The sequence below is a fragment of the Leptopilina heterotoma genome, unplaced genomic scaffold (genome assembly GCF_015476425.1).
Source record: "Leptopilina heterotoma isolate Lh14 unplaced genomic scaffold, ASM1547642v1 Lhet_99, whole genome shotgun sequence".
NCBI classification, from domain to species: Eukaryota; Metazoa; Arthropoda; class Insecta; order Hymenoptera; family Figitidae; genus Leptopilina; species Leptopilina heterotoma.
The window spans coordinates 18,911-42,650 of NW_025111206.1; the positions used below are offsets into that span (position 1 = coordinate 18,911).

At 23.8% G+C, this 23,740-nt stretch overlaps 1 protein-coding gene across 2 annotated transcripts; it reads right to left on the reverse strand.

The window, feature by feature from the left end:
• Nucleotides 1-2,188: 2,188 nt before the first annotated feature.
• LOC122512443 (SEC14 domain and spectrin repeat-containing protein 1-B) lies at nucleotides 2,189-21,759 on the reverse strand. Of its 2 annotated transcripts, none has more exons than XM_043628264.1 (18): nucleotides 21,568-21,759; nucleotides 15,505-15,694; nucleotides 14,849-15,041; nucleotides 13,402-13,515; nucleotides 13,119-13,293; nucleotides 12,870-12,973; nucleotides 12,505-12,714; nucleotides 12,049-12,234; nucleotides 11,708-11,822; nucleotides 11,300-11,541; nucleotides 10,258-10,380; nucleotides 9,980-10,171; nucleotides 9,261-9,484; nucleotides 6,356-6,593; nucleotides 5,729-5,880; nucleotides 4,377-4,542; nucleotides 3,467-3,671; nucleotides 2,189-2,808 (listed from the first exon to the last, which is right to left on the reverse strand). In XM_043628264.1, the coding sequence occupies exons 2-18, from the start codon at nucleotides 15,690-15,692 to the stop codon at nucleotides 2,486-2,488; spliced, it is 3,150 nt and encodes a 1,049-aa protein (XP_043484199.1). In that variant the 5' UTR covers nucleotides 15,693-15,694; nucleotides 21,568-21,759; the 3' UTR covers nucleotides 2,189-2,485. The 2 variants fall into 2 exon arrangements, with proteins under 2 accessions (XP_043484199.1, XP_043484200.1); XM_043628265.1 differs by lacking the exon at nucleotides 21,568-21,759 and adding an exon at nucleotides 18,264-18,666.
• Between the last annotated feature and the right edge of the window lie 1,981 nt (nucleotides 21,760-23,740).

Below are 23,740 nucleotides of genomic sequence, written 5' to 3' on the forward strand. Positions count from 1 at the left end.
TAATGATCGAATTTAGAGAAAGAGAAAAAGAAGGAAGAAAGGAAAAAGAAAAGAAGGAGAAAAAGAGGAAAAATAAGAAAAAGGAGAGGAAGGAGAAAAGAAAAAAGAAAAAGAAAAGGAAAAAGTGGACGGTGAAGAAAAAAGTGAAAAAGAAGAAGTAAAAGGAAAAAAAGAAGGAAAAGTAGAAGAATAAAATAAGAAGTAAAGTAAGAAGTAAAAAGTAAAGTAAAAAAGAAAAACTGGAAAATAATAAAAAGAAGATGAAAATGGAAAATAAGATTTAAAAAACAAGAAGAAGAAGAAAAAAAGTAGAAAAAGGAAATTAAGAAGAAAAAAAAGAAGGTGAAAGAAAAAATGTAAAAAGAAGAAAATAGAAGGAGAACAAAAAGAGGGAGAAGAAGAAGAAGCAAATGAAGAAAAAAAAGTAGGAGATAAATAAAAAGAGAAAAAGTAAAAGAAGAAAGAAAGAAAAAAGAAGAAAAATGAGAAGAATATATAAAAAATTAAAAATGAAAGAGAAAAGGAAAAAGAAGAAAAAGGAAAAGAGGAAGAAAAAACAAGAAGCAGAAAGAAAAATGTAGAAAAGAAGAAAATAAAAGGAGAACAAAAAGAGGGAGAAGAAGAAGCAAAGAAAATAAAAAGAAGTAGAAGATAAAAGGAAAGAGAAAAAGAAGAAAGAAAGGAAAAAGAAAAGAAGGAGAAAAAGAAGAAAAATATGAAGAAAGAGAAGAAGGAGAAAATAAAAAAAGAGACAAGGAAAGAGTAGAAAAAGAAGAAAAAGGAAAAGAGGAAGAAAAAAACAAGAAGCAGAAGGAAAAATGTAGTAAAGAAGAAGAAAAAAGGAGAAAAAAGTAAAAAAGAAGTAAAAGAAAAAAAAGAAGGAGAAGTAGAAAAATAAAAGGAAGAAGTAAAGTTAAAAAGAAAATCTGAAAAATAAAAAAAGATGAAAAAGAAAAATAAGATGTAGAAAACAAACAAAAAAAATTAATTAACTCTGATGAATAAATAAAGAAAATAAGTAAATTTAAATTCTCTATAAATTAGAATTACAAAAAAGTGTTTACTAAAATTTGAATTAGTGACTGAATTTTTGCTGTTCAATTAGTAAATTTTACTAATAAATAGTAATTTTTACTGAATGTTACTAATAAATAGTAATTTCTACTGAATTTTACTAATAAATAGTAATTTCTAGTAACTTTTACTAATAAATAGTAATCTATACTGAATTTTACTAATAAATAGTAATTTGTACTAAATTTTACGAATAAACAGTAATTTCTACTGAATTTTACTAATAAGTAGTAATTTCTACTAAATTTTACTAATAAATAGTATTTTCTATTCAATTTTACCAATAAATAGTATTTTCTACTAATTTGACTAATAAATAGTCATTTCTACTAAATTTGACTAATAAATAATCATTTCTACTAAATTTTAATAATAAATAGTAATTTTTACTAATTTTTTTAATAAAATTGACTAATAAACTAGTAAACATTTTTACTAATTCTAATTTAGAGAGTGACAATAAAAATAAAATAGTCAAAAAAAATTTTTTGACGACAAGTTAAATATAAAACTATTGAAATTTAATTTTTAAAAAATACTAGTAAAGAAGAAAAAAGAAGGAGAAAAAATAGAAAAAGAAGTAAAGTAAAAAAGAAAAACTGGAAAATAAAAAAAAGATGACCAAGGAAAATAAGATGTAGAAAACAAGAAGGAGAAGGAAAAAAAGTAGAAAAAGGAAATTAAGAAGAAAAAAAGAAGGTGAAAGAAAAAATGTAGAAAAGAAGAAAATAGAAGGAGAACAAAAAGAGGGAGAAGAAGAAGAAGCAAATGAAAAAAAGAAGTAGGGGATAAATAGAAAGAGAAAAAGAAGAAGGAAAGAAAATAGAAAAAAAGGAGAAAAAGAGTAAAAATAAGAAGAAGGAGAAAATAAAAAAGAAAGAGAAAAGGAAAAAGAAGAAAGAGAGAAAAAAGAAAAGAACGAGAAAAAGAGGAAAAATAAGAAGAAAATAATGACGACAATGATAAAAAAACATAAAGAAAATATTAAACAAAAAAAGAAAAATTATGCCAAAAAAGAAAAGAACATTATTATAATTAATAAAAATTAAAAAATCAACATAACAATTATCAACAACAGCGAATAGGCAAAATTAAAAAAATAAACCATCGAAAATTAATTGTGACACTTTATTTACAAAAATAAAAAATACAGCATTAAATACATAACAATACAACATAAATTGTTAGATGAATTAACCAGCAGAGGCGTTATTAATTCATGCTTAATTGTATGCTCGCCTCTATTCTTCAACATCCATTTTTTTTTAATTTTCTTTCATTTTTTTTACACTATGGCATGTTAGTCCATACCCCCCTCCCTTATTTTGAAATAAAAAAAAATAAATAAAAGAAAACGGGAATTTTTATCTTTTAATAATTTGCTCTTTTTATTCAGATGAGAATTTTGTTTTTACGAAGAACCTCTTTGACTCACCATACGAATTTTCGACAAAAACCCATTTTCAATTCCATCAATGTCCACATCTTTTGTATCCTCCTTACAACGTTGATAATAATTTGTCGTAATATTGTTATTATTCATTGGTGACAATTCTTGCATTTTTATTTTATTGAATTTTATTAATGACGTGGTGGACGGTGAACCGCCATTTGAACACATTGAATGCTCTTCCTGTTCGTGTGACCATAATTTTGATTCAAAACCATTTAATAAATTACCGGTAGCAGTGTGTTTTGAATAATCTGTGTCGTAGTCTTTAAAAAAACGATCAGCTGTTGGAAAAGAAAAATCAATTATTAATTTATTTATTTCATTGACTTATTTTATATTTATTGTTTTATTATTATTATTAAAATTAGTATTGTTTATTATTCTTTAATTTTTAATTTAATTTAATTATAATTGGTTAGAAAAATTAATTTAAATAATTAAAAAGTAATTTTTTATCTTTATGAATATTGAAGTAATTATTCAATATTAAATCGAAAAATTAATATTAAACTAATTATTTTATATTAAATGAAGTAATTAATATTAAATAAAGTAATTAATATTAAATTAAATTTTAATATTAATGTAATTACTTCAATATTAATTATTTAATATCCGAGAGAGCTAATCTGTCAGTTTATTAATTATTTAATATTAAATTAAATATTAATATGAATTATTAAAATAGAATAATTCTTACAGGGAAAAAAATTTATCTGGTGTAGCTACAAATTTTACTGTATTTGGCGAAAATTTTAGTTTTTTTAGTTAAGACTTTTGCTACTGTAAAAAAATTTATCACTGCTCCAGGTAAATATTTTTTTTTCGTTTACTATTTAAATAGATTACTATTAAATTCAGGGAAATTAATAAACTTGTAGAAAAAAATTTACGTTAATAAAAAAGTTTTCCAAAACTTAATAATTATAAATTACATACTATTCGCAACTTCTGAATTACTCGATTCCATTTCACTTTCGCAAGTTAGTTTGAGATCTTGCATTTTCTTCACATCACAGTGATGCTGATTATCTCGAGTCGTATTCGCAACTAATTTATAAGATGAAACTCCTAATCGAGTATCATGAGACACTCGCAGTGTCGTCGTTTCAGTCACTTCCTTCACGATCTTTCCGCTTTTTCCCTGAAATTCAAAGGGAAAATTTTAATGAAACTTTAATATTACATTAAAAAGACCACTTCCCAGTATCATTTTGATAAAAATTTTTTTTATTTTTTTTAAATGACATTTTGGTTTTGAATTAGTGAATTTTATAGTAATTATCAATAATTTATTAGCAAATTTTACTAATTCGAAAGAAAAATGTTAGTCACTAATTCAAATAATTTTTACTAATTCAAATTTAGAGAAAAAAGTTTAAGAATAAAGTTTAGTATTAAATTTTACCAATTCGAAAGGGCACGGCCCGTGTAAATGAATAAATAAATAAATTCGAAAAAAAAAGTTAGATTATTTTCCCTAATTCAAATCTACAGAGCAATGTTTATTATTTTTAATACTTTAGTGTAAAAAAAGTTTTAAAAAAATTGAATTGAAAAATAATAATAAAAAATAAATAAATTTTCAAAATAAAAAAAAACAGCTAAAATTGCTTCTGTGAAAAAAATATTTTTACGACCATTTTTATTGGCCTTGAAAATCTTTTCGTCTTCTTTTCTCTGCGGTTATCATGCGGGAGCATTGCTCCTTGAAACGAAAAACTGATGCTGGTTCTTTTTATATAAAATATAAATATACATTATATTATACTGTAGAGTGGATATTGCCAATACGCATATCAGTATCAATTTACTAATTTAAAGTTCAAGTTTCAATAGATATTTTTACCTCAATGAATCTTTGTATTGAAATAGCTTGATCACAGTTCACTTCATCTTGAGATCCTGTCGCTGTTGATTTTATCGCTATTGGCTTTATAATTGCTGGCTCGCTTTTCTTCGTTGATAAAACAGGTATAACATATTCCGTAGGCGTTGAAGCGTGATCAACATTCCTGATGAACAAAATTTTATTTTCATTTTATTAAAATATTTCAACGCACCAAAAAAAAAAATATTCTTTTTAAATTTATTTTTTTTTATCTTTCTTTTCAATTTTTGGGAATATTTTTTTCATTTTATTTATATTTATATAAATTTATATTTAATTTTTATTGTAATTTACATCATAGTTTTTCTAAGGATATCAAATTGAGACAAAAAATGTATCAAAACGTTGCTTCGCAACTTAGAAACACTCTATAGTAACTAATTCACTTGGTAAATTATTTTAATAAATATATTATTTATTAGAAATTATAATGAATAATTTATTTATTAGAAATTATAATACATAATTTATTTATTAGAATGGCAAATAATCTACTTCTTTCTTTCTTAATTCTTTCTTAAATTTTGAATAATTTATTTATTATAATTTGTAATTAATAATTTTTCCAGTCACAAATTTTTTTCCGACTCATTTTAATATTTAAGTTATTCATTATTTAATTAATTTTTTGTAATTTATAATATTTAATTTAATTTACTCTCTAAATTTGAAAAATGTTTTTTAAAATGTTTTTTACTTTGAATTAGTGACTGACTTTTTGCATTTAAATTTATCAGTTTTACTAATTAGTAAAAATTACTATTTATTACTATAACTTACTAATTCAAAAGCAAACAGTCATCAGTTACTAATTTATTAAGAAAAGTCAACTTTACTAATAAATTAGTAGAAATTACTATTTATTACTAATTTTACTAATTCAAATTTAGAAAGTAAATATTAAAATAATGCGTAAATAAAATTAGTTATGACTAATTTACTTATTAGAATTTACAATAAATAATTACTTTAATTCAAATATTAAAATTAATTGTAAATAAAATTGTTATTAAAAAAATTGCAGTAAATATTTCAAATAAATATAATAAATAATTAATTTCATTCATTTAAAATAAAATAAATTATTTTGTATCATCATATTTGCAAGAGAATCAGATTTATTATTATTGCGTTTTATTATTATTATTTTATGATTATTATTGTTGTTGTTATTATAATTATTTTATTATTATTATTATTATTATTATTATTTTATTATTGTTATTTTATTGTTATTATTATTTTATTCTTTAAAAAATAGAATTTTAAAATAATTTCCAAGAAATAAAATTGAGAGCTATTTTTTGTACCTTGATAAAGCATCTTCATATTCTGAACTGGTTACAATTGATTCACTTCGAGATCGAATGATTGGCGTGGTTGAGCATTCAGTTGCTGTCACGTATTCTTCTAAATTCGAATCTTCAATTGCGCTGTCAGATAATTTTTGATCACCCACAACCTATTAATTATTAGAAATAAAATTATAATTAAAAAAAGATTATTATTTTATTTCTAATTTTTTAAATTATTAATTATTCATTTAATTAAGTAATATTATTATTAAATTTTTTATAACAAAAATTTATGCACACAAATGATAGGTACCTACTTAAAAATTTTTCACAAAAGATGTAATCAGATTTTGTTGATAAATTGCTTCTGAATAATAATTGACAAGCATTTTTTTATTTTTTTTTATTTTACTTTATTTTTATTTTTATTTTTATTTTTATTTTTATTTTTATTTTTTACTATTTTATTTTTAATATTTTCCACTTACTTTTTAATTGTTTTTAATTTTTTGATTTTATTTGTAATGTTTCTTATTTTCATTTTAATTGCTTTGTAATTTTTAATACTTTATTTTTAGTGTTTTTTATTTTCCTTTAAATTGGTTTTAATTTTTTATTTCGTATTTAAAACAAATAACGAACCTCAATGGGACTTTCCTTCCTCTCATCTCTCGGCAAATCAACACAAGTTGTTTGACGCGGTGATTCTAGACGACTATTTGAACTATTGTCATCTTGTTTGGTCCTAGCACCCGCCTCACTGAGTTTCGCGTCCAATTTTTCCGCGAGCCTCGTAACTTCGAGTAATTTATTTGAAATTGACTCGACCGCTGATAAATTTCCACTTTCATCCGGCGATTTTCTCTCCAAATCGGACATTCTTGTGTAGTATTTAAAAAAAATAGTAAATTAAATTTTCGACTTTTTCGATCATAAATAACATAAATAGAAAAATGAACGAATTTTTAACATAAACAGTTATTAATTTTATTACTAGGGTAGTCAGTTTGTTTTCAGTTTCAAATTTAAAGTCTTAAAAATTCTTTAAAAAGTCAGATTTTTCACTTTTTTCATTGTTTTTACATTTTTTATTTAAATTAATAATTTAGAATTGAAAATGAATTAATTTAATAATAATTAATATAATATTTTTAATATTTGCAAATTGTGGGAAAGAAATTACATAAGAAAAGTGACAGGGAGGTCTTGACAGCGCGAAAGAAATGAAAAGGTAGGTCACTGATCTAATTTAGTTGGAACGTCATTGCCATCAGTGCATGCGCGTAAAGAGTTTGAAAACACTGGAGGTGAGGGAAATTGAAAGTTTATTTGGTGGGGTGGGGGAGGAAGAAGGTTATTTTCACCATACTCTTGGGCGTTTTTTGTTTTTCTGCCGCTGGATAAAATCAGTTCTTGGCTTCCAAAATGATATTTTAAGAAATTTTTGCGCAAAAACGTTAGGCAAATATTTGATGTTATAAAATGAGATTTGAAATTTTATTTGCATGTTTTATACGTTGGAAATTATAGAGCATTCGTTTGGTTGGATAAATTTAGAGTGAAGAAGAAAATTTAGAGAAAGAGTAGAAATAAATCATCGTTCTTTTGATGAAAATTTATGAAAGCTATAAATTAGTCATGATAAATTAGAAATTAAATTATTGAATTTTGTTTTTTAATATTTCAAGTTTTTTTTCCAAATTGTAGAAAAATTAATATTTCTTATCTCCGTTAAGTAGTAAAATCAATATTCAGTCAGACAACACATATTGTTTGGAAATAGTAAAAAAAATGTTAGTAGTAGATTTTAGCAGTAAAAATTAGTCATAGACCATATTAGTAAAAATTAGTAATTGATCTTATTAGTGAAAATTAGTAATAGACTTTAATAGTAAAAATAAGCAGTTAATTTCAGTAGTAAAAAATTGTTTGTATATTTTAGTAGAAAAAAGAATTTTCAGTCAGACAAAATAAAAATTTTAATTTGAATACAAGTAGAAAATATTTGTCTTAGTCAGACTTTAAGATATTTTCAAATTGTTATCAGTAGCAAAAGTCAATAAGAGAGAGGAATTTTCTAATTTTCTGTATTTTTTGTCTCAGTAGTAAAAGTCAAACTTGGTCAGACATAAATAAATTATCAATTTTTTATTAGTAGTATTAGTCAATTATAGTCAGACTTCTGCATTAATATTATTCTTAATTTTCAAAATTTTTTAAATCAGTAGTAAAATCCAACTTTGGTCAGACAGTAAATTATTATTCATTTCTTATCAGTAGTGTAAGTCAATTATAGTCAGACTTCTGCATTTATTAATTTTTTTATTCAGTAGTTTACATCAAATTCAGTCTGACGTCGAATTTTCGTTAATTTTTAATCAGTAGAAAACTTCTATTTTAGTCAGACAATTTTAACAGTTTTAATAAATTAATTTTTTCTTTGCTGCTATGCTTTTTAGTAAAAAAAAAGTAAATGTCAATTGAAAAAATAATTTCCAGTCGATCGTAAAACTTTTTTTTGTAATTTTGATGTCAGTAGTAAATATCAAGTTTAGTCAGACAGTTACTTCTTTTTTCGCTTTCAAAAATAATTAAGTAAGTAGTAAATTAATTTTTAGCAAATCGTTCAAAAACCAGAAAAACTTTTAGTTCGTTTGACACTAGTGGTAATATTCCTCATTAGTCAGACTTTAAAATTTTATTAAATTAGTGTTTAGTAGTCGCAGTCAAGTCATCAGTCTGACCTTTAAAGGACCATAATTTTTTTTTCAATAGTAAGAATAATTTTTATTGAAACATTAAATCTTTGTTTTTATATCAGTAGGGAAAGACACTATTAATCAGACACTGTATAAAGTTAATCAATTTTCAGTAGTAAAATTCTATTATAGTCAGACAATCGTTTATTTAATTTTCTCTTGGAATTTAGTAATTTTCAGTAGTAAAATTCTATTATAGTCATACAATCGTTTTTTAATTTTCTCTTGGAATTTAGTAATTTTCAGTAGTAAAATTCTATTTTAGTCAGACAATCGTTTATTTAATTTTCTCTTGGAATTCAGTAATTTTCAGTAGTAAAATTCTATTTTAGCCAGACAATCGTTTTTTAATTTTCTCTTGGAATTTAGTAATTTTCAGTAGTAAAATTCTATTATAGTCATACAATCGTTTTTTAATTTTCTCTTGGAATTTAGTAATTTTCAGTAGTAAAATTCTATTCTAGTCAGACAACCGTTTATTTAATTTTCTCTTGGAATTCAGTAATTTTCAGTAGTAAAATTCTATTTTAGCCAGACAATCGTTTATTTTATTTTATTTTTTTTTTGCCTCAGTAGAAAAAGTCCCGTTTTTGTCAGACATCGCAATTAATTTTGTTAAAATATAAGTAGTAACTAATCGTTAAGTTTGAATACTAATTTTTTAAGTAGTAGAAGCCAGTGTTAATCAGACAATCTTGCAATTTTTTATTAATTTCCCATCTCTCTAGTAAATTTTTACTAAATTGTTGAAAAAATATTTCTTTAGTTAAGAACTAAAAAAAATTTACCGTTGAAACGTCAAAGAATCTTTTAATCTTGTCCTCAGGAGTCTTCCAAGTCTCACCATTCGTCCAACTTCCGGTAAAAGTTCTTCCCTCTTTGTCAGTATTTCTCTTATTTCCACTTTTGGATATGTTTCAACATCCGGCGACGTTCCGGATTCCAGTTTTAATTTTTGTCTCTCCAACAACTTCTCCACAACTTCAATTATATCACCTAATTGTTTACAGTGCTGCAAAATTAACGTTCACATTTTTTTCACTGTTATTTTACGAACGACTATTAATTAAAATAATTATATGTAGTTAAAAAAATTGTGATAGTTATTAATTATATATACTAAATTAATTTTTATAATATTAAATTAATTTTTAACTAAATCAGAGATTTTTTATTAATAGAAATTAATAGAAAATTAATAGAAAATTAATTATTAATTGGAAAATGTAAAATAAAAAAATATAAAATAAACTTTAAATAATTAAGAAAATAGAAGAAAATATAAAATTAATTATTAGTTTTTTATTAAATTAGTTATTAACAAAAGTATAGTAAAATTAGTTTGAATTAAAATAATTTGAAAATCAAATTAATTTAAGAAACAAAGTAATTAACGAAAAGACAATATATTCAATTGTAATTTGTCCTTTAAGTTGTAATTTTTTTTCTCTTCTGAAAAAGGGCAATTAGACAAAAATAATAAGAGTAATTAAAGTAAAGTGCTTACGTCGTCGACATTTCTGTGAAAAACGGCACAAACTCTCAATCTTGTTAGTTGCTCCTGTCCCACAGAATGTAATTTTCTCCAAGCCAATCGTAATCTCACTGATAAATCGGTATTTTCAGCTAGTGATAATTTACAGGAAAGCCTAAGAACTCGAGCTCCATTTATTAATTGATTTCCGTACTCATACGTGCCCTATTTTTTTTTTGTTTTAAAATACATAAATACCGTTAAATGAGGAAACGAGTTTCATTTTCTTATATAATAATTATCTTAATTACCTTTGCCGTATCTTGGAATGCTTGATGTTCCTCCTTTTGCGATTGAATTTCGTTCATATTGCAACCAATTTCAACGTGACTTCCAAGAAGAACGTCGAAGAGATCATTCAACCAATGCACAGCCTATAAATTTCCAAACAATTATTGAAAGAAAAAAAAATGTAATTATATCCGAGAATTAATTAAATATGTTTGTATTCTATTATCTCTCAATTTTCCAACGATTAAGCTTTTCTACAACTGAAAAAATTATTTGTTTTTAATTAAACTACAAAATTTTTAATTGAGCTGAATAATTATTAAGTAGGCCAAATAATTACTAATTAGAATAAATAATTATTAACTTGACTAAATAATTACTAATCAAGCCAAATTATTATTAATTAGAACAAATAATTACTAATTAGAATAAATTTTTTTGTTTTTTTTTTTCTTTAAAAAATATTGTTTGACAGATCGAAAAAATGCAGGTATTTTTTTCATGATTTATAATAAAAATAAATAGGATAAATAATTACTCATTGGACTTAATAATTACTAACTAAACTAAATTATTATTAATTAAAACAAATATTTACTAATTTGAATAAATAATTATTAAATTTAGAAAATAATTTATAATTACACCAAATAATTACTTATTAAACCAAATAATTAATGTTTAGATTATTTGACTAATTAATTCGAGTTAAAAGTATTTTTAATTCTTAATTTATTTCCAATTAAAAATTAAATTAAATAAAAAGTAAAAATAATACAGCCTTAATTAATTACTGATCAAAAAATATTTTTATTCCTTAGCTTATTTTCGATTAGAAATGTTTAAAATTCTTAATTTAGTTTCGATTAAAAATGAAATGATATTAAATTTAATTTAATGAAATAAAATTAAATTTAATGAAATAAAATTAAATTTAATGAAATTAAATGAAACGAAATTAAATTAAATTTAATTTAATGAAATGAAATTAATTTGAATTAAAAATTGAAATAAAACAAATTTAAACATTAAATTCTTTTGGTAAGTAATTTTATTGTTTACCTGTTGAGCATCATTTTCGTAGGTGTGTATCAGGGTAATTTGATTTAACGCCAATTTTTGTAGTTCAACACTGTCGTTGAAAATATTTTTTCGTGCATTTGTCGCGTCTAAAATATCGCGAACGTTAATTATATCTTCACCATAATCAACGTGAATATCACGACACAATGCATCCTTTACTGGCATTGAAAGAATATCCGACAATTTTTCACCTTCTTTCACCAATTCTTTCTCAAGAGTTTCTAGAAGAAAAATTTTTATTATTCACTTTCTTTCCAACTGTGGTCTCTCTCAATTAATAAAATGAGAATTTACCTAATTAATTATTTTAATTGGATAAATTAACATATACATTGTATTAATTTAATTAATTAAATAAATACTTCAAATTTAACAAAATACATTTACCCAACATTAATTGACTCTTCTCGAGTTTTTGTAATTTTAATCTCGCCTGCAAGAAATCGTAAGATCGATTTCCCATTATTAGCTTATCGAACACTTCACTCGTTTTGTCAAAATACTGTAACATTCCGAAATAAATTAATTGATTAATATTTATTTCATAAATAAATTAATATTATTTTTTTTTTATTTTGAAACTAATAACAAGTTTTTTTTTTTTGACAATATTATTTTATTTTTCGAAAATATATGCAAAATAAAAAAAAATCCAAAATAAAATATTTAATTTAGAAATATTCAAAATAAATCTTAATTTTTTTGAGGGGGGAGGGGGATTAACTTACCTCTGAAACGAGTCGAAAAAATCTTTGGGAAGTAATAAGAACATTTCGTCGCCTCTCTAATCTAGTGGCAAAACTTCGACACACAAAATCCATAAAATCTCTTTGGGACTTGAGATCACTGGATATACATCCGTTTGGTACATTATCAATTCTATGAAGTAGTTCAGCGTATCTTCCATACGTGTCCTGCAAATAATTAATATAAAAATTCAATTTTAAAAAATATAATTAAATAAATAATTATTATTTAATAATTAGGTAAATTACAAAGATTATATGAAACGAATGACAAGAGAATATTTTTATATTTAGAATTATTGTTCTCTTTATACTAAAGAAAATAATTGACAATAATTATAAATTAATAAACAATAAGTTAATAATAATTATTTATAATTTATTTAATTAATTATAATTAATTAGTTTAATCTATAAAAAATTGTTCGTTAAACATACTCTGCACTCGAGTTCCAATTTCTCATGTTCCCTCCTTAATTCTTCGGATGAAGCGACGTCGAATCCAATTTGATAGCGTGAATTAAGCATAGAATCAGCTGGACCCAGAATCCAATTGGTCACTCTCGAAACACTTTCCTCCAAGTTTTTAATTTCCCTAACTGTATCTAAATTGCGTTCCATTTCCGTCCAAGCGCTTTCGACTTCCACCTGGCGAGAAGAATATTATTCTCATTACCATCTAATTAGACTTGTAATTATATATTTTTTTTACTTTAATATTTACTTATAATTATATAATTATAATTTATTTATCATTATAGTTAATATAATTTATAAATACAGTAATTTTTTTTTATTTCCACCTGCTTGAGTTCTATTGTGTCCAACGATTTATTAACTTCTTGAACTGCATCTAAAATATCCTGCGAAGTTTCTTTACTCAGTAAACTATTCACCAAAAGACGACCTAAAATTTACAAACAATAGAAAAATTATTTTTTGCAATTTTTATTACATTAATTAATTTCGTTGAGAAGAAATTAATTTAAGCTTAGAAATTCAGTATTTATTGATCAATAAAAATCAATAAAAATAAAATATATTTTATTTACCTGTATGAAGAATTCGTCGAGCGGCGAATGTAACTTCAGTTCCAATTTCCCAAAATGATGCAAGATTATCTTTGGATTCTCTTGAGCGAATTTTTTCCAAACTCCTTAAATTATTTCCAAGTTCTGTCATTTTTGTAATTAACTTCAAAGAATCGTTGGCAAGTTCCTCGATATGCTGAGTATGCAAAAATAAAAAAAAACAATTAACAATGTTTTTCCAAAATTTTTTTTTTTTAATTTCCTCTCAAAATTGTTTAAATATTAATTAAATATATTAAATTACCACACGATTTTGAATCCATTCCGTGTGATCGAAAGATTTTGTTCCTCCCAAGTCGTAGGTCAATTGATTAGGTCGAATGAAAGTGTACAGTCTTGTAACCGGAATGTATATTGGCTGGAAAAAAAATTTTTTGATACTAAATAATATTGTTTAATAAAAATTTATAAATAAAATGAAATATTCATTTTATTTTAAAGTTAAATTAATTTGAGTTAATTTAGTTTACTTTAAAAATAAATTTCGTTAATAAAATATAATTTAAACAATAATAATTGATAATTAATAAATAATAATTTATTATTAATAAAATAAATAATAATAAAATAATAAAAATATAAATAATAAATATAAATAAATAATAAAAATATTAATAACTTTATTTATTTATAATAAATAGCTTCAATTTTAAATCAAATATAGGGGAATGTAGTCAAGGTTGGTCTACTGTCTAGGTAGGCCACTCGCGTTTTTTTGTCAAGTTCACTAGCGCCACCTACGCGCATTTTTGTCGAAGCTTGTCTTAGTGAAACCTAACTTTTTGTTCAATTACATTTTCGGAAAATCGAAAATTGTGTTTTCTGTGACGTCGGTACAAAAAAAGCTCAAAAAAAGTTTTGTGCATAATGTGAAAAACCATTAATAAAAGATAAAAAACAAATTGAATCGTCAAGGCAAGTATGCAGAAAATTTGTGGGACTCATGGTTGAAAGGAAAACAAAGTAAAAAATCGAATCCCGAAACGTATTTCTTTATGGTTACAACAATTCGGTAATGTTACTTACTGTCAAGGTCGGCCACTATGTGTTTAAAATGCGCAAAGATGAGGACGAGCTACTTCATTTGCAAAAACTGCAATTCTGTATAACTCATAATATAATTGATCATCTTATTAATAGTTTCATTTAATTTTATTAATATTTTAGTGCAAAATTTTTTTTTATTTATATTTATTTTTTTATATTGTTTATTTTTATTATTTTGTTATTTCATTAAGTTACAAACTGTAAACAATAAAGAATCAATTTTCCGTAACTCCAAACATGTTATTTTATTTTTTAACGATTAATGCCCTTTGAATTTTAAACATGGCCGACCTTGACTGTAATGGCCAACCTGGACTACAAATTTTTTTTTTTTTAAATCTTTATAACTTTTTCATTTTTAAACCTGTCAATTTACTTTGTACAGAAAAAATGTTCCTATTAAACAGGACTTTCCAACCATATACTTCAATTGTCCAAATTCATTTTTAAAAAAAAGTTATAAACAAAAGTCAAAAAGGTGGCCGACCTAGACTATGTTCCCCTAATAATACAATTAAAAATAATTAATAAGTAATAATAATAAGTACAATAACAATAATTGAAATACTGAAAAATTGAAAAATATTGTACAAAAAATATTAATTTTTTTCGGACTATAATGAAAAAAATTTTTAGTGACTTACCTCCCCCTCTTTATGAGATTTGGTACAATTATCAACCCGTTTGTCCCAAAATCCATCGGGACGCACTGCAATAGTTGATGTTGCATTAGAGCCCAAAATAAGAGTCGAAAGTCGAATAAAAGATCTCGCAACTCGCCAAACAGCATAACGAGCATCAATTAAAAGGCACAATCCATTTTGTTTAGTTTCTTCACTGAAATATTAATAATTCTCGTTTAACATTATTAATCATTCGACAATTTTTTTCCCAAAAAATAAAAATTATTTTTAATTTATTATTTAAATTTAAATACAATAAAAATGTTTATTTCTTTATTAACATTAAAAAAATATAATTTTTTAAATATTTTTATTTTAATTATTTTAATATTTTTATACGATTATATTTTAATAAATAAATAATTGAATAAATAAATACATTAATTATCTAATTATTTCCGTTATATTATAAAAATGATATTAAATAATAATACTCCGTATAATAAATGTATTTATTCATAAATAAACATGTACTTTGTTTATTTATTTATTTATTTATTTATTCAATCGTATTTACATAAAAGAAAACTTCACCTCATTAAAAATTGAATTTAAATTAAGAAGAATAAATTGAATTGAAGAAAATAATATATATATATAAGTATTAAAAGATTCACCTGAAGATTGTGAGATAATATTCAAGAAGGGCTTCTAATTTCGACTTGGAACTCGAGGGAGGATCACCTGGCGGGACATTTACCACAACCAGGGGACGGCCTTCGCGGTCCCTTCCCCCAGGAAGTAAAGCGAGACCGGATTCAAGGGTCTCGAGAATATTAACCGCTTCGAGCTCCGGACTAGGCATTTCTAAAATTTTAAAGAAAACCAAAATTTTACTCCTTTTCAATTATAAGTACATTTTTTCCAATTTTTTAAATTTACTTTCTTATTGCTTCTCATTTGCAAATAAAATTTTAATTTCTCTTGATTTATTCTATTTATGATGAAGAAGTATTTAAAAGTGTTGTGTCATCTTTAGCTTCACAAAATTTGAATGTAGAAAAAAACATTTCTTGTATTAAATAAAAGATTTTCTTGTATTACAAAAACATTCTTGTATTAAAAAAAAATTTCTTGTATTAAAAAAACTTTTCTTGTATTCAAAAAAAATTTCTGGAATTAAAAAAAAACTTTTCTGGAATTAAAAAAACTTTCTGGAATTAGAACAAATTTTCTTGTATTCAAAAAACTTTTTTTGCATTCAAAAAAAATTTCTGGAACTAAAAAAAACTTTTCTGGAATTAAAGCAAACTTTCTGGAATTAGAACAAAATTTTCTTGTATTCAAAAAACTTTTTTTGCATTCAAAAAAAATTTCTGGAACTAAAAAAAACTTTTCTGGAATTAAATCAAACTTTCTGGAATTAGAACAAATTTTTTTCTATTAAAAAAATTTTTTGTCGAAAACCAATCAATTCATAATTAAAATAAAAAAATTCACCTCAATTCCTATTGAAGACGAAGTGAAGAATTTTTTTTTAGTTAGTAAACAATTTCTTTAAACAAAAAGAAATTTATCTTTAAACAAAAGAGTGTGCAGTTCTTTTAATCAAATAAATTGTTTTTTAATTAAAAGAAGTTTCCTTCTAAAAAGACATTTTTTTTATTCTGAATAAATTATTTGTTATTTACAACAAGTTTACAGTTATTTTTCTAGAATAAATTGTTTCTGAAGAAGAAATTTAAAGTTTTTTAACAAAAATTGTTCATTATTAAATAAAATTTTTAATTTCTTTATATTTAAATGTTGCTTTATAATTATGAGAAGTTTTCATCTTTTTCCTGAATAAATAATTTGTTATTTAAAAGAAGTTTACAGTTCTTTTCTTCAAAGAAATTATGCTTCTATTTAAAACAAGTTTGCAGTTTTTTTTCTCGTATAAATTATTTCTTAATTAAAAGATTGAAGAAAAATGTTCTTTAATAAATGAGTTTTAAGTTCTTTTTTATTAAAAAAATTGTCTCTAGGTTGAAAAATGTTTGCACTTATCTTTTAATCGAATAAATTATTATCTAATTAAAAGAAGTTTACGTTTTTTTCAAAAAATTGTTCTTTTATTAAATAATGTTTTAAATTTCTTTATATTTAATTAAAATCGCTTTATAATTATGAGGATTTTTCATTTTTTCCACAATAAATTATTTGTTATTTGAAAGAAATTTACACTTCTCTTTTTCAAAATAGTTATTCTAATATTAAAGGAATAAGTTTGTTTTCTCATATAAACTATTTCTTCATTAAAACAGTTTTTTTTACAAAAAAAATTATTCCTTTTTGAAATTAAATTTTAGCTTCTTTTCCTTTTGAAAAAATTGCTCTAGAATTAAAAGAAGTTTGCACTTATCTTCTACTCGAATAAATTGCTTCCTAATTAAAAGAAGTTAACAGTTTTTGCCTACAAAGAAATTATTATTTTCTTAAATGAAGTAGTTTAATAAGTTTCCTTCCGTTTAAAGAAATTGTTCTATTATTAAGTCTGCGGTTATTTTTGCTCAAACAAATTGTTTTTTAATGAAAAGAATATTTTTTTCTTTAGGATTTTTTGTTTCAACCAGAAATTTTAATTGAAAAAATAATTATATAGAATTTACTAAAGTAAATTTCTTTCAATTTAAAAAAAAATCTTTCACTCTTTCATTTAAATTTTAAATTAAAAATTAGTCGATTTCTTTAATTTAGAAATATTTGGAAAATAATTTTTCAAACAAAATCTATCATTATTTATGGGAAAAATTCTAACAAATTGGTATTTTTTATCCACTAGTGAAAAATTTCTTCATATTGAAAAAATAGACTCACTAAATTATTATCATTACATTTCAGTAAATTTATGGAAATTGTTCAAGACCCAAGAAAGTTTTCTCTAGTTTCAAAATTAAATAGGCTTTCTTTTTTCGAAAACTTTCTATTTTTTCAGCAAAGTACAAAAATAAACACAGTTTTTTTTATTTTATTGAAAACATCTTCCTATTTAAATTTTTAGTTAGGAATATTTATAAAAATGTTTTTCTTTGAAAACCAAAAAATTCGATAGTAAAAAATTTTTTATTTTGTAAAAACTTTGTTAGTTAAGAATATTTACATAAATGTTTCTCTTTGAAAACCAAAACATTCAATAGCAAAGAATTTTTCCATTTATCAATTAATATTAAAACTGTTACTTAAAAATATTTACAAAAATATTTCTCTTTAAAAACTGAAAAATTCAATAATAAGGAATTTAATGATTTTAATTTAATTTAATTCATCAACAAAGAATTTATTTTATTTTTACGTTTTTTACTTTCGAATTATTTTTTTTTAAACAAAAAAAACAAGCATCACTGAATTTCTTTTCAGTCCTTAAAAAAAAAAGAGGAAACACTTTATTTATTACCATTGAAATTCCAGTTTCCTGAACAACAGTGTATTTATCTGAATAAACAATCTTCCGGCATTTAGCAAAAATAGGGTCACTCACTGAACTGAAACACTGATTTGAAAGTGTGTATCCTTTTTTTATTTTTATTATTTTGAATTGGCGCCAGATATAATGAAAAGTGAATGAACCAGTGTAGCATGAGAAAAGAAAAATTTATGTAAAAATATTTCAAGGTCAAACAATAACAAATTCACTAGACGTCACTTTGAAATAAATTGAGATATAAAAAAAATCACAAATTTATATACAATAGAATACAAGAATCGTGGATAAAACGATTTATTTGCGCGCATAGCAAAGCAGAAAGTTTCACTGCGATTGCATTTTGAGCACGATCGCACACACGAGACTGTTGAGGAGAACCTTTAGCAAGTATCAACGTGACCGCTTTTCCCTCAAATCCCCCCCTTCCCTATTTCTCGAAAGGTGTAACTTACGGTATATTATTCGGTCCTTCGATTCAGCTCGATTCTCGATACATTCACCTATACACATACAAAACAACGTGTTTTGCTGAATGACAAATTTTTTTCAATGTATATATATATACCATATAGAATGAAGAAAAAACCACAAGTTCTCAGTGTAATAAATTTATATATTTAACGACACTCCTAAGTCTTCAAGATGACATTTTATTTTTTTCTTCCCTCTTGAACAATTTTTTTGTTTCTTCGCGTCTAATTTGTGACCCCAGGTATATAAGCTGCTAATGAATAATACAGGTGTTCAGTGTAGGTCACAAATGTATGCATTCACCTGCGTCTTTGAGGATTTAATGATGATAGTGTCAGAATTGTTTTTTTTCTTCTTCAAATTATTATGTTTATTCTTCTCATATTATTAATTTCACTTTAATATTTTTATACCTAGTGATTATTATGTTTTCTATAATTTCTAATAGTATAATTACAATTATTAATTAATTATTGTATTATATTAAAACAATAATTATTAATAACTATTTTATTATACACCCAGATATATTTGACTCAGAGCCAAAAAAAATTTACTTACAGTGTAATAATTATTATTTATAACTAAATTTTATTATTATAAACATAATTATTTATAATAATTTAATGACAGTAATAATTATAATTAATTAATAATTATAATACATTTTATTATAAATATAATTATTCACAAACATTTTGGTATAAAAATAATTATTTATAACAATTTAATGACAATAATAATTATAATAAATTATATTTGATGTTCTCCAAGGAAAGGTACCTAAGCGGCAGAAAATTTAAGTTTATGTTTGTAATTTTTGTAAGGAAAATACAAAATGATAATCAACTTTAAATTCCAACAACTAATCTTCAAGTCTTCATTACATTGAAAATAATTAATAGAAACTGATTTTTGTTTTACGCAATTAAACTAAAATTTTTAATTAATGTAAAAATTACACGAAAATAACCTCAAAATTCTTTGCTTCTTAGGTATCTTTCTTTGGAGCACGTCACATTATTATATAATTATAATTTTAAAATTGCAAATTAGGAATTTATTTCATCATAATTTTGCTTAAAAATAATAAATTTTTCAATGAAAAAACAAAAAAATGAACAAAATAAAAAAATAAGTTTTCCAAAAAATGAAAACATTAAACTTTATTTAAAAACAGTAAAGTATACTTTTCAATTAATTGAAACTTCACTCTGAAGTATTAGGAACTTTTTGGATCAATTTTTTTAATATTTTAAATTTGTTACGTATTTTATTCGAAATAATAAATAATTAAACGTATTTTATTGAATATAATCAAATTGAAATGTATTTTATTCCATATAATAAAATTAAGACGATTTAAAATATGAAATTTTATTGTAAATTAAATTTTGATAAAAATAAAGAAAAAAGATTGAAAAGAAATTCCGATTAAAATTTAATTAAAATTTAATTAAAATTGTAATTAAAAAATATTTTAAAGAAATATTAAAAAAATAATAATAACTAAAATATATGAAACAAAAATTAAAATTCGTTGAATTAAAGAAACTTTATTGAGAATTAAAATCCACTGAAGAACTGTAAAGTTAAAACTTCATCACAATATCCATCTTGAATTTTTCGAATCCTCGCGGAAATAACTAGGACATAAGTTGCGTACAACCAGGACGAGCCATCACTTAAGTAGGACTTCACTCATTAACATAATTTTATCAACTTGAAAAAAATCTATTCAGCAATTTCTAACTGTTAACAATTATTAATTTCTTCGTTTAATACGGAACTTTGTAATTAATTGATGTAAATTATTTTTCGACACCTGTTAGAAACTATTTTAATGAAGATTTCATTTTTTTAGAAAACAAAAATAAATGGAGAAGTAATAATAAAAGAGAAAAATTAAGAAGTAATTTAAATAAATGGGAAATAATAATTATTAACATTATTATTATTATTATTAGAAGAAGAAGAAATAAAAAAATAGAAGTAGAAGAGAAACTAAAAGAAGAAAACAATTTTTCACTTCTTCTTTTTTTAGTAGTTTAATTAGAATTTAAATTAAATATTTAATAATTTAATGAATTGAAGAAAAGGGGGAAACAAATTGTGCTGAAGAAATAAAGAAAATATAGAAATAATTATTGAAAGAAGAAAACGAAGAAGAAGAAGAAGAAGTAAATAAAGAAATAATTAGTGGAAAAAGAGGAAAAAATTTAGGAGAAAAAATTAAGTAAGGAAATAATAAGTAGAAGAAGAATAAATGAGGAGAGAAATAATTAGTAGAGGACAATGAAGAAATAATTACAGAAAATGGAGAAATTGAAAAATGAGGAAATAATTAGAAGGAGCAAAAAGATTGGAATTGAAATTAATTAAGTAATAATTACTAGAAGGGAAAAAGAGAAGATAGAAATAGAAATGAATGAAGTGATAATATGTAGAAAAAGAAAAGAATAGGGGGAAATAGAATCGAATAAAGAAATAATTAGTCGTAACGAAGATGAAAAAAAGAAGTAAAAGAAGAAAAAAAGGAAAAAAAGAAGAAAAAGAAGAATGATGAAGATAAGAATATAAAAAAGAAAAAGAAGGAAGAGAAGAATGATGAAGGAAAAGAAGAAAAAATGGAAACAGAAGGAAAAGAAGAAAGAAGGAAAAACAAGGAAAAGGAGAAAAAAGGAAAAAGAAGGTAAAGAAGAATGAGTGCAAAAACGTAAACAAAAAATATAGGAAAAAAGAAGAACAAAAAGAGGAAAAAGAAGAGAAAGAAATTTATAAAACCCAACTATTTAGAGCCTACCTGGCTTGAAATAGACATTTACAGGAGTGAAGAAATAATTGGAAAAATATTCACAAAGTTCGCCAAGTATGGGACACGAGACTCACGTGGAGGCTGCTTGTCTTCCACTGAGTCTCTCGCCGCTCACCTCTGGTCCATTCAGATGCAACGGTATAGACACAAACACTCACACACACACATACACACTCATCGCTTTTCCTATCTCTCTCTCCCTTTCTCTCATATACCAGAATCTCCACTCCCTTGTCCCCTCCAACACTACATAGCAACTACACAAACCGAAGGCTGAAGGACACACCTTAATCTTTAGAAGAATCAGACAGGGAGTGTAAAAGTCTCAGTTTTGTCAAGAATTATATATTTTAACCGGAAGGAGAAGTGATAGAAATTCTAATTGAGATTTAAATCTTTCAATATGAAAAGAAGATATTTCTATTATAGTATTATTATTATTGTATTACAAATGTCCTTGCGCGACGAGGTGATTATCTGGAATTCCTAAATAGAGAAAAACTATGACGATGAGATGATGATGGGAGAAAAAAACTATCTGAACGGTACTTTTGATCAGCGATGGTGGAAATTTTTTTCTGGTAAAGAAAAATGGGTGAATTGTGTGTAATATAATGGATTAATTAAAATAGTTTGTCGTAAATTTGTTTTTTTCTTGCAAAAATAATTTTGTCTCTTGCAAAAAAAAAATTTAATATGTTGCGAAAAACATTTTGTCTCTTGCAAAAAAAATTTGATATGTTGCGAAAAACATTTTGTCTCTTGCAAAAAAAATTTGCTATGTTGCGAAAAACATTTTTTTTTTTTTTGCAAGTAGAATATAAAAATGAAAAATGATGGAATAGGTCAAAATTAATTGAAGATTTTTGGATTTACAAAATTCGTTTAGTTTCCGAGTTGAAAAATTTGGTACCAAAACTACCGATGATACTGTCGAATTTGTGAATGGTACCATTTTTGGTATTATTCCATAATTTTTCATTTTTATATTCTTTTTGCAAAAAGAAATGTTTTTCGCAACATAACAATTTTTTCGCAACAAAAAAATGATACCATTCTACTATCTGTTAGTAAAACCATGAAAATAATAAATGGTACCGTCTAAATAGTAAATGGTACTAAATAGTATATAAATCAAAATAGCAAATGGTACCACCTACCAAATAGTGATTGGTACCATCCGAATAATAATTGGTACCATTTACAGATACGATCCGATAGTAAAAGGTACTCAAATAGTAAATAAATCCGAATAGGAAATGGTACCATCCGCATAGAAAATGGTACCGTTTAAATAATAAATGGTACCACTAAAATATTGCATTTTACCATCTGAATAATTATTGGTACCATTTACTATTTACTAGTACTGGTATGATCCAGCAGAAATGGTACCATTTTAATAATAACTGGTACCACCAAAAATATTGAAAGTATCATTAGAATGTGGTACCATCTAAATTGTAAAAATTATTCTCCAAATAATTATTGGTACCACCAGAATAATAAATGGTAACATCAAAATTAGAAGTGGTAGTATCGAATTTACTAATTGAATGGTACCACTGTTAATTTTAAAGGGACTATTTACTATTTTGGTGGTACCAATAATGTAGTGTCATTAATTTTAGTAGTATCATTATACAATATTAGTGGTATCATCAAAATTATTGTTGGTACCAACCAGAATATAAGCGGTACGATCAAAGAAATAAATAATATCACTGAAATTACAAATGGTACCACCCAAATAGTAAATGGTACCATACAAAATATAAGCGGTACCATCGAAGTAATAAATGGTACCACTGAAATTACAAACGGTACCACCCAAGTAGTAAATGGTACCATCAAAAATATAATCGGTACCATCGAAGTAATAAATGGTACCACTGAAATTACAAACGGTACCATCAAAAATATAATCGGTACCATCGAAGTATTACATGGTACCACCCAAGTAGTAAATGGTACCTTCAAAATTATAAGCGGTACCATTAAAATAATGAATGGTACCATCCAAAATTACTAATAACCCTAGTTGAAACCCAAATAGAATGTAATTACAAAAATGAATTTTGCTTCATGAATTCAATGAAATTAAATTTGTTAAATTTACAGGCCTTTTAATGTTAAAGTGTAATGCAAAAACTTGTATGTT

Bases quoted from the DNA above. Each gene is read 5' to 3' on its own strand.
- LOC122512443 (XM_043628264.1), bottom strand. From the start codon at position 15,692: ATGCCTAGTCCGGAGCTCGAAGCGGTTAATATTCTCGAGACCCTTGAA. The intron at 12,235-12,504 runs GTATGTTTAACG...AATTATTTGCAG, and splicing joins AATTGGAACTCGAGTGCAGA to GACACGTATGGAAGATACGC. The intron at 5,881-6,355 runs GTTCGTTATTTG...AATAATTAATAG, and splicing joins GGAAGGAAAGTCCCATTGAG to GTTGTGGGTGATCAAAAATT.